Source organism: Pseudophryne corroboree, chromosome 3, assembly GCF_028390025.1.
Source record: "Pseudophryne corroboree isolate aPseCor3 chromosome 3, aPseCor3.hap2, whole genome shotgun sequence".
Taxonomy (NCBI): domain Eukaryota; kingdom Metazoa; phylum Chordata; class Amphibia; order Anura; family Myobatrachidae; genus Pseudophryne; species Pseudophryne corroboree.
Window position 1 is genome coordinate 706197707 of NC_086446.1, and position 12137 is coordinate 706209843.

The 12137-nt window shown below is 40.4% G+C and overlaps 1 protein-coding gene across 1 annotated transcript in view; it reads right to left on the minus strand.

Annotated features, from left to right (window-relative positions):
- Positions 1-1255: 1255 nt before the first annotated feature.
- Positions 1256-12137, minus strand: part of LOC135056654 (alpha-2-macroglobulin-like) — a 222886-nt gene continuing 212004 nt past the window's right edge. The window contains exons 33-37 of the mRNA XM_063962100.1: positions 11692-11760; positions 9110-9212; positions 8023-8064; positions 6207-6341; positions 1256-1442 (exon numbers count right to left, since the gene is read on the minus strand). Coding sequence (XP_063818170.1) covers positions 1417-1442; positions 6207-6341; positions 8023-8064; positions 9110-9212; positions 11692-11760 — 375 coding nt within the window. The 3' untranslated portion in view covers positions 1256-1416. The remainder of the gene's footprint in view (positions 1443-6206; positions 6342-8022; positions 8065-9109; positions 9213-11691; positions 11761-12137) is intronic.

Here is a 12137-nt window from a genome sequence, read left to right on the forward strand (position 1 = left end):
AAATAACTTCCTCCCCGACATTTGGAACGCATCCACCTCACTTCCGGTATACGATCCCGGAAGTCACAGGTGGAATGAATTACTGTTCATTATACAGTAATTAGTAAGGAAATAAAAAGCCAGCATGAAGGATATTCCTTATCCAACTTTGAGAAAGGCCAATAAAAGACCGAAACGCGTTATTTGGATAAGGACACAAGTGGTGGAGATCCGGGAACCTGTGACGAGAAGCTGACACGCTTGCTGCGGTGGTGCTGGGCAATTCAGCCTAGGACCATAGCTACCTCTTCAAAAAAGCTAGCCCACCGCGGCTAAGTAACATGGTGAGAGATTTCTTCTATTATTAAGAAGGACTTTAAGCACAGAAAGCATTTCATGAAAGCACCAGGGTTCCCTCCCATTCACCACATTTGTGTGTATATGTTCTATATTTGTTTGTTCTTGTTTATTCCCAGCTGGGGATTGTGTTTTAATAAACATTGTCAGTGTTGTGTAAAATCAACATATTGACTCCATCATTTAGTAATAGAAACAACATCTAGTATCACAGTGCGCCAGGGGTTCAATACCGCTTTTTTCTTTAATCTCTCCCATCCCAGATAACAAAATAATATTTAGTCCTCACAGTATGAGGTCATGTGTTCAGAACAATTTCTCACGTACAGTAGCCCCGTACTCAGCCAGTTATATGACCAGTAATGCCACCTGGATTATGGGATCAGAGAGACATTTGACAGGAGAATTTCCTTCCTAACAAATCCATACAACTGCACAGAGGAGTGACAAGTCACAGTTTCTTAGCCGCAAAGCAGGTAATTACACAACCCTGCTTGTTTGACAGGGAGACCCCTGTGCTGGAAGAACAAAAAAGGGCCGTGAGCAAGGCCATCACCGCAATCTTTGTTGACATTTACCAAGGAAGGAGGGGTTTGATCAGGGAGTTGTAGAGCCATAATAATGTTCTTTGATGACGCTAAAAGCCTGAGAGGCCCAAGCTACATTTCTATGTGAAATTAAGTATGAAACATAAATAACTGTATATGTAGAAACGCAGGGCTACTTGGTGCCAGGCCGCTGGAGGAACTCTTGCACTTGGCAGTTAATTTGTGTTATTAACCGTGAGTGCTGACATAACCAAAATCACGGGCAGTTGTCCTAGAATGAAGTTTCTGGGGGCAGGCTAGTTTGTGACACCTTATAATGCAGTAACTAATATATGCATTTACTTTATCACACAAAAAATCCACACACAAGATTACACTGTGTATTGTTTATTGAATGTTGCATTACAGGAAACAGAATCCTTTATCCTGGGTCCATGATGGAGTTATTTTCCTGTCTGCTACTTGTGGGTAGACTGTAAGTATTCGTTGTCACAGAGGACACAGTGTGTGATGTCTTCAGATAGATTCTTTATTAGTGAGATTCTTCTTTTTCAAATCCTGATACAGAAAGAGATAAATCAGAGTATTATGTTATAACTGCACAATGCTTTCACAACATTTAGACATGTAAGACCAGAAGTACAGTATAGTATAGAGTCTGTGGCTTTCCACATGGCCGCAACTAGTGGGTGGCTAAGGGAGCCATGTGCCCCGGGCACCAGATTTCAGGGGGGGGGGGGCAATTCTGCCCAGCAATCCTCTGCACAAGCTGAGTGCAAGATCTGGGCAGAGGGCGAGAGCAGTCATCGAGCTCCAGTGACATGAAAGGGAAGATTGCTCCATGCATGCCATCAGCTATTTCTCTCTTTAGAAGCAAAGCTCTCTCTGGAACAAACTGTCTACACACTTGGTAAGTGGAGAGTGATCTCTAGTGGGATGCTGCCACTTACATTGTCCACGCTCAGACTTTTCATTGAATTCCACACAGCTTATCTGCTCTCACTTTAATGGGACATAGGCCCTGGGATTAGGGGGTCTATGGAATAAGGGGGGCTCTAAAAGATATCCTGACACCTGCCTCAGTGTAGGTCCCTACTGTATAGAGTGACACTGTGCTGACCTTTTGGACATTAAAGACTTTAGAACAATCTGGATGGCACTGTGTCTGATACGCAGCTGTATTCCATAATAAAGAACAGCGTTTATTTTATTTAATTTTCACATTCTCTCATCTCTCTCTTCCCATCTCCTCTATCTCTCTCCCCTTTTCCTCTAGCCCTCTCCTCTCTCCCATCTCTCTCCCCCTCTCTCCCCTGTAGGTCGGAGTAATGTCAATGAGGGGTACTGTGCAGTGTAGTGAGAATAATGGCCCATACACACGGTGAGATTCGGGCTATCCCCCATTCTCACTATGCGACAGGGGCTAGGTCGGCACATAGTATCGCAAGCACACTCATTATGTGCTTGCGATACTGACTATGTGCGATTTTGTCTAAGTGTCAATTTTGACTATCTCTTCTATAGAGATAGTCAAAATTGACTTGCCTGCATAGTCTATCTATTCTTGCGATGCCAACCGAGTGGGACCGCGCATCGGCATCGAATCGGGATCACAAGGTGACTTTCACCTTGCAATCTGTACTTACTTTTCTTACAATTTTGACTATATAGTCAAAATTGTAAGAAAATATCTCACCGTGTGTACACACCATAAGGTTGCACTACTGTGGCATAGTTTTGATTATTTTTTTTTATTTGTTTGTTTAATTTAATTTATTTATTTATTTATTTGTTTTTGTTTTTTTTTGTGCTAAATTACTGCCTTACCCCAGGTGCCCAAAATCTTAGTTTTGGCCCTGCTTTCCAGTTCTCCAGTTAGTAATGCAACTCAAATTCAAGCATACTATTTATTCTTCTTGATAATAATAATAATAATAATAATAACAATAATAATACTATTATTAATAATAATAACTAGCTGATGTGCCCGGTTTTCACCTTAGTCGAATTTCATAAAACCTCTACTTAGTGAGTGGCTGCATATAACTGTCACGGTTACCAGACCACCCAGCAAGTCACATGTTTTAGGTCACCCAGCAGGTGCACAGGGAGAGTTCACCAACTGTCACATTTTCTAGAGCACAATGTTTATGCATTGCAAATGGCAAACAGACATTTTGCAACATAACTCTGAAATGCAGCAACCAATTACAATGCCGATATAAATTTATTTCTGCAAATCTATGGACCAAGATCTTTAATTTGGTATAAGATGTGCCATGCTCAGACAACAGCATCATAGAAATAATTTGATCATGAAAGTTGTCCTTCCATTATTAATATATTATTATTATTAATAATAATAATAATAATAATAATAATAATTATTATTATAATAATAATAATAATAATAATAATAATAATAATAATAATACCAGAGAGAGAGCCCACAGAACTGTATAAGGAATATAGATACTAACAGTGAAACTTGAATACAGTAAATGTAAGGGAACATGTGGGGTCCCGCTATGCACTAGCAGTCACCCCGCTCTCCGTCCGTGCCGTACATGACAGTCCTCTGACTCCACCCACTTATCAGCAAACAGGTACACCGGTTCACAATGGGTAGACAGCGCTGGAGTACAGCAGTGACAAGTCCCTGCAATGCTCCGGTATCAGGGGACATGCTGATTGCCTGATGCTGCCTCCTGCTGTCTTTTCTTTCTTAGCAGAGTCCAGCTTTGAATACCAGCGTGCTCACCGGTGTTCACTGTAGCATCATCACATACACCTGGCAGCAGCAGAGGGTTTCAAAATCTGTGTCTGCACTGATCACTTATATTATTCTGAATCACTTATGTTTCAAGTTCTCTCATTGGATCCATCTCCTCTTTTTATTCCTGCGCTGTCAGCATTACTGGTGTCAGTTAGGAATTTGCTCATTGCTGTGCAAATATTTTTCTATATTGCTGTAACCATATGGGAATGGATCACGGATGTCACTGTTTTCTATTGAGCATATTACTATTAGATATACTCCACCATAATTGTTATTATTTTTATTCTTGTGAAACAAATTGGAACCTACTGACAGCCTTTTTCCTGGAGTCACATGACCCCATTGGTATCATTGTTGCGAATTAACTTTTCTGATTATACAGAATGAATATTTATTGTTCATAGATATTGTTGATACATACTAGAAACTTGCTACTATTTGAATGTATCCTTATCTATCTTACATGGTTTCAGAATTAAGGCAATTTTCTTTACAGGATAAATTTCAGTGAATACGCTTGATTAATTTAATATTACACACAGCATTCAGAGCACAGAGACTGTCAAGGGACGACATTCTGTTTTAATACATGATTATTACACATTGTCATTTCAGCCATATATTGGTGAATGAGATATTTTTCTTCATATCTTCACTGTGAGCGTTTATATCATACCCACATGTTTTCCTTATTGTGGGTTTTCATATGTGAAAAACCTATAAAAAAGTTTTCCTCTACAATTAATTTTTTAAATGAATCTATTAAAAGTTATATTTTAAAACAGGTAGTGTGCCCCAAACAGAGTCTCCCCCCCCCCCCCCTTGTCTACTTCAGTAAATGTAACTCGACAATAAATTGCTCCAAACAGAGGCTTAGCAATGAAATAACAGATTATAAATTATAGACAGATATATGCACAGACACCTGTGGTTTTTTTTCTTAATCATCATGTTTTGGTTTTGCAAACCATTACTTAGTGGTTTGGATCTGGTTTTCTCTAAAAATTTATAAAAGTCAGTAGGAATAAGTACCCAGATACCCAAGGCACAAAAACACTTATGCAACTACCTGAAAAACAAGGGCCACCTTACCATTATAAACAGACCAATAAAACAATGATTCAACAGGTATAAGCGCTCAGTGTGGTTCACACATATATAGGGTTAAGTGTCATTATAGTCCAATAATACTTATATGTCCGATTGGTGGTATTTGGTTGTCGATTCTGATGTCTTCAGTTAGATGGTCAAATGGATCTCGCAAAGTCAATGCAGATAAAAACAAGAACAATAAACCATCATTCTATAGTATAACTATAATCACCAGAAATAGACACCACCAAGAAGAGCTCAGATATTGTCTCTATTTGTGAGAATAAAACACTGCGTACCCCACTCACAGTATTATGCAGGAAGGTCTACACATAAAGGTACCTTTAAACTATTCTCTCTCTCCAGACAGATGAGGTTCAGAAAATCAGCAATTCACCCACATTGATTATTCCAGGAGAAAGAAGTGTATCATACTCATTCTGCACACAGCTTTAATCCTCATATCTGGGTTTCTTTGGGAAGTGAGTCCTCTTTGGGAAGTTCAGTCTCACAGGATCATCTATTTTTACATTATGAAATACACAATATGCAATTGGTCGATGGCTATTTTACAAGGACCCTTTGGTTAGTTTCTATGTGTGACCACATGAGAGGGGTACGCAGTGTTCTATTCTTACAAATATAGACAATGGGGAATATTTACTAAGGTGTGAGTTTTTAGAAGTGGAGATGTTGCCCATAGCACCCAATCAGATTCAACTTAACATTTATCTAGCTGCTTCTAGAAGATAATAGAATCTAGTTGCGATGGGCAACATCTCCACTTCTAAAAAAAACCTCACACCTTAGTAAATATACCCCAATATCTGAGGACTTCTTGGTAGTGTCCATTTCTGGTGATGCACTATACCATGATGATTTTTTTGTTCTTGTTTTTATCTGCATTGACTTTGCGAGATCCATATGACCATCCAACTGACGTCAGAATTGACAATCAGTTGCCACCAACCAGACATATAAGTATTATTGGACTATAATAACACTTGTCCCTATATATGTGTGAACTACACTCAGCACTTATACCTGTTGAATCATTGTTTTATTGGATGTGTTTTTGTTCTTCTAGTATTAATAAAATTAAAACATTAATTCCCAGTCATTTCAGTGAAGTATTACCACCTCACCATACACTCTCCTGTGTGAAAGATCACCTATAATAGTGACAGACTTACATGCGATTCATACCTCATGATTCAGTTTTTAAATCCAAGTTCCAAACTCCAGGGAAGACCTAATTCAGGACTCAGTTCACTTGGCTATCCAAAAGTGATCCGAGCCAGGACTTGGTTCTGCCCAGATCCCCTAAGTTTTATTTGTAAAAACCAAACTGCCCATTCCTGATAGTAATGAAATATGTCAACCAGAGGAGCAGAAGATTAGGATTTTGGGACAGGGATGATAACAATGTCTTATATAACTTATAGACAAACCTTGGAAGAAACACCACTTGGACTGAGTAATACTGGAATCGTAGCAGCAGCCTTTCTGCTCACACTCCTCCTTGGTAATACCTGGATGCCCACAATCTGTCCTCTGGGAGACACCAACTTCGCAGTGACCTTTCACTGGGAGAGATACATGGGTGTCATTGCTAATACTGTATAAAAGCCTTGGAACTTCACAGATACTATTCACAAGTTATAGATTCAGTTTAAATAATGTACACAAAGGGGCCGATTTATCATTCAATAGTTGCAGCATATACCTGGAAAAAAATATTTTTGGGTGAATACCAGCTAATATCAAATATTACCTCATATGTATGAAGGAGGAATTGCAGCAGAAATATATGTACAGTCCCTCCATTTCCGAGAGCAGGGGACTGCAAAGCTGTTACCAGTTTGGCACGGCAGCTAACACCATCTGAAGATGGCATTATCCTCTGTAGCCTATGGTCTACATTCTACAAATATTGCTGGGTGAGGGCTCCTCCAAATCCCCCTCTCCATGGCCTCTGCACATGTATGGTCAGTAGATCATGCATACACAGTAGTGCTGTGGGGGGGGGGGGGGGGCAGGGTAGAGTCATCACTTAGCAAGGCATAGATGTCGGAGATTAAGCCCTTAGTGTTGGAATGTTTCTAGCTTATATATTCAAAATAGGATAGAGTTCTATTAAGGAGAGTTGAGGTGATTGTGGAGTGGAAGTGTCTAATTTGCAGGTAGCAAAAGAAATCAGTGGTTGGAATTACCATTCCATCATGAAAATCTGCGAACTGCGGAAAGGAAGCATCAGGAGTAATATTGTTAATAAAGGATATTTTGCCCAAGCGCCAGTTAGTAAAAGAGGACCTACACATACCAGGGGGGGAAGGCCGGGTTATGAAATAATGTAATCAGGAGAGACGGATGTGGGGCCAAATCAAACTGTCTATTTGCCAAGTCCCATATAGCTAGCGGGCAGGACACCACGGGATGAGAGAGGATTGCACGAGGGCGCTGACTCCTATATATATAAAGAGGACCCCAATGCTACGTGTTTCATGGAACCTCAGGATCGAATGAAGTGGACCCAATTCCATGAAACTTTGATTGGGAATCACAGTATTTTATGTAAGATACTTTTACACTACTGTATTTTGTTGTTATGCTTAAAAAATAAAAAATAAAACACTTGTCAAACTTACCGGATACACATCTATTTTATTCTCATTGCTACCGAAGCTTTAAGGTGCATACACATGGTGCGATTCTGCCTAAAGGACGATTTTGACTTTGCGTTTTCCCTTGACTCCCCAGAGCCCAGATCAACCAATATTGCATGTACACACGGTACAATTTTGGCTATGTACAATTTTGACTATGCTAGAAGCTACTGTAGATTGTACACTTTCTAGTCAAAATTGCAATGTCTGCACATTCTATTTTTTCTTGTGATACTAACCCAGTGGGAGTGTGCATCGGTATTGCAAACTGTATACACACTGTGCTTATGATTTTGACTATATATATATATATATATATATATATATATACAGTGCAAACTGCAAGCAAATTTAAACAGCAAATTAGCATGTGTGTTTATTATGTAGCTGGGTTCAAACCCAACACATTGGTAATCTTCAGCGGCCAAACATCGACAGTGACACACTATTACACCCCATAATCACAGTATAATAAATCAAGCATTCTGGGAATCAAAATCACTGACAAATTTTGTTTCAAATTGCACCCAATTATATTCCCCCAAATCTTCTTCAGTACAGGTAATATCACTAAATTGACACATTCAAAGAGTTTCCTTACTTGCATTACAAGGAGAGTTATATTCTTCTACATCATGTACATCTATAACAGAAAAAAGGCATTATAAGTTTGATAAATGGAGAAATTTGTTATAGGTAGAATTCACCTTGGTATAAATTCATAATATTGACATTCACAAACTCGACATAGACAGAATGCTGACATCCACAAGCCATCAGGACGATATCGTGAATGTCGACAATAGAATTTCAACAGCCATCTATTAAAATTATTTTAGAGTTAGGTTTAGAGATGGGGATAGGATTAGAGTTAGGTTTAGGGTAGGATAGAATTAGGATTAGGGTTAGGGATAGGATTAGAGATAGGTTTAGAGTTAGGATAGAATTAGAGTTCGGTTTAGAGTTAGGGTTAGAGATAGGATTAGAATTAGGTTTAGGATAGGAGTTTGAGTTAGCGTTAGGGTAAGGTTTAGGTATAGGTTTAGGGTTAGGTTTAGGATAGGAGTTAGGGTTAGCATTAGGGTAAGGTTTAGGGTTAGGTTTAGGATAGGAGTTAGGGTTAGCATTAGGGTAAGGTTTAGGGATAAGATTAGAGTGAGGTTTAGGGATAGGGTTAATGTTAAGAATAGAATTAGGGGTAGGTTTACAGTTAGGATTAGGGTTAGGGAGAGGTTTAAGACTAGGATTAGAGTTAGGTTTATGGTTAAGAATATGATTAGGCACAGTTGCCTCTTGAATGGACAGCCACATGCCGTACATGCGGTCTGTTGAAATTCATAATGTCGACATTATTTTAATGTCAACATTTTGTCAATGTCGACATTGGAAGGTCAACATGTAACATGTCATCCTCACATCCATGTCAACATTCTGAATGTCAACGAATTCTATCACACACCTTCACTTTTGTATGATATAGATTACTGCTTGTGAATTTTAGAGAAAAACAAAGTAATTAAATATAAATAGGTTTTGAGAACTAACTTCATCAAGATAAACATGCAACAAGCCATCTTATTACTAGAGCACACACTTCTGGTAAGTGACAAGTCAGACTTCGGAAACTAGACTTTGTCCATGATTTAAGCAATAAATACATGTACGATAATGTGCGTATTTCTACCCACCTGGAACATAATAATCATAAACTGCGACATTTGCAGGGTGCAGATTTGTCACATGCGTTTCTTGATTCAGCACAAAAACAAAGTGTTCATCTTTGTGAGTGAGCTGTGGATGAACAGAGCATGTCATTAAGGGCAATCTGGAAACCAGAAAAAGTGCAAATGTCGTTTCATAATGTCAAGCCATGTTCCTGGTTATAAGTAGGCAGATATCAGCAATGGGCAGAGAAGGTAATTAAATGTGTGCCTCATGTTGGTGTGGCATATGTAGACACAGCAAGTTGAAGGTCGTTACTGGTGGTGTAACTAAACAGTGGAATGCAACAATGCCTGGGTGGAACTACATGGCTATAACGTGTAGAGTCATACCTTTCTATGGACTAGAGTTTCCAGTGTTTTGGCAGGGCCGTAACTACCTACGGGCCAGCGGTGCCTGGCACACAGCGCAAAAGATGCCGCTAGCTGCAGCTCCCCGCCCCCTCCCAGCTCTCCCTCTTCAGCCGTATCACTGTCAGGTGGTTTCCATAGTCCCGCCCTCTCACAGCAGCAGGCAGAAAGGATATGTGTGCTTCTCATGCGCTCTTCCCCCTCCTTCCCGGCGCTTCCAGTCTTACAGTGTCTGGAGAGGGACTTTGTAAGTATAATACTTTTTCTGTCTCTTTGTCTCTCTTTCAGACTCTGCCTGTCTGATGTGTAAAATGGGAGACTGTGCCTGCCTCATGTGTAAAAAGGAGGACTGTGCCCACAGGCGTGCGCAGAGACTGACTGGCGGGTGCCGCTCCGGACTTCCCCCCCTCCACGGCATTATAGTGTTCTCTCACCTCCCCTGTCCTGGATATAGACTGCTCACCTGGTCCGCTCACCTGGGCCGCCCAGGTGAGCAGTTTATATCCAGGACAGGGGAGGTGAGAGAACATTATAATGCCGTGGAGGGGGGGAAGTCCGGAGCGGCACCCGCCAGTCAGTCTCTGCGCACGCCTGTGACTGTGCCTAATGTGTAAAACGGGGGACTGTGCCTGCCTCATGTGTAAAAAGGGGGGCTGTGCCTAATGGGGAAAAAGGGGGACTGTGCCTGCCTCATATGTAAAAAGGGAGACTGTGCCTGCCTAATATGTAAAAAGGGAGACTGTGCCTGCCTAATGTGTAAAAAGGGGGACTGTGCCTGCCTCATGTGTAAAAAGGGGGACTGTGCCTAATGTGTAAAAAGGGGACTCTGTCTGCCTAATGTGTAAAAAGGGAGACTGTGCCTGCTTAATGGGGAAAAAGGGAGACTGTGCCTGCCTAATGGGGAAAAAGGGGGCTGTGCCTAATGTGTAAACAGGGGGACTCTCTCTTTCTAATGTGTAAAAAAGGCGACTGTCTTAATGTGTAAACAAGGAATCTCTGTCTGCCTAATGTGTAAAAAGGGGGGCTGTTCCTGCCTAATGTGTGAAAAGGGAGACTGTGCCTGCCTAATGTGTGAAAAGGGGGACTGCGCCATCTTCTAATGTGTAAAAAGGGGGACTGTGTGCCTGCCTAATATGTAAAAAGGGGGACTCTGTCTGTCTAATGTGTAAAAAGGGGGACTTTATCTAATGTGTAAAAAGGGGGACTCTGTCTGCCTAATGTGTAAAAAGGGGGACTCTGTCTGCCTAATGTGTAAAAAGGGGGACTCTGCCTAATGTGTAAAAAGGGGGACTCTGCCTGCCTAATGTGTAAAAAGGGGGACTTTGCCTGCTGTAATGTGTAAAAAGGGGAATCTACTTGCTGTAATGTGTAAAAGGGATCTCTGCCTGCTGTAATGTGTACAAGGGAGCTCTGAGGCCACACCCCTACCCCATGAAGCAATGCCACTATATGTTTGGCACGCACTGGCCCTATTTTATATATGGGGGGGGGACGACACACCGATGCTGTTTCTTGCACACAGCGCTAAAATATCTAGTTACAGCACTGTGTTTAGGTTCTTGAGTCACAAGGGTGCCATTAGCTCAGAGTACCCAGAGGGGTTCCATGGAACATGACCATATATTGGGTATATATAAGAGACACTACCACAAAGAGATAGATTGTATAGAGAATATGGAACCATGTGTAGATTGGTTTCTTGTTGGGAACAGCTTCAGTTTGCTTGCTGATAAGGGATGGGGAACTCCAAAGCTCAGTCATCAAGAACATCTGTATTTATTTGGCAAATATGCTACAGTACTCTTCTCCTTGATGTTAATTCCACACAACATACTGTATCTATGAAACTGGTTGGATGGCAGAATGGTTGGCAAATGTATGCACGCGTATGGATCAGATCCAGTGGTAGACTTCATACATTATTATTGTCTATCACCTAACCCACCATATCACAATTTAGTATATTTCATGGATAAGACATGTTTATGTTTTTGCGACAAATGGACACATTCTTTCCTCCATAGGATGGAATTATGCTACATAATGAAAGAAAGTGATTTGACCAGAAAATGATTAAGAGGCTACAGGTTACTCTTACAGTATATTTTATGGATTTGCAGTTGATTTGTTTCCATGGAAACCGATTGCTTGATGTGTAAATACAGCCATGTTTTTGAATAGATTGATACATTCCTTACCTTGTCCAAGTAAATGGTGACATTACTTGCCGAGATCTCTGTTCTTTTCACTATAGGATTTTCCTCTAACTGTAGGAAATAAAAGTATTACAGCAATGAGTTTCTCATGATGGAAGTAAAACAACGACGGGGATATTCAAACGGTTTGCAACTTGAGTAGGCCATATATATATATATATATATATATACACACACACACACACACACACACACACACACACTATATATATATATATATATATATATATATATATATATATAAAACCCAAAGGTGAAGTCTACACTCACCTATCCATTTGGGCTGGTGCTGGGGTGTCACCACCAAAAAAAGAATTAAATCCTTCCCAATGCAGGAAAACAGAACCAGGGGTGCACTTACCAGTCTTCATAAAGCAGCTTTTATTCAATCTATCAGGACAGGGCAATAAAAAGCATCAACATTTCGG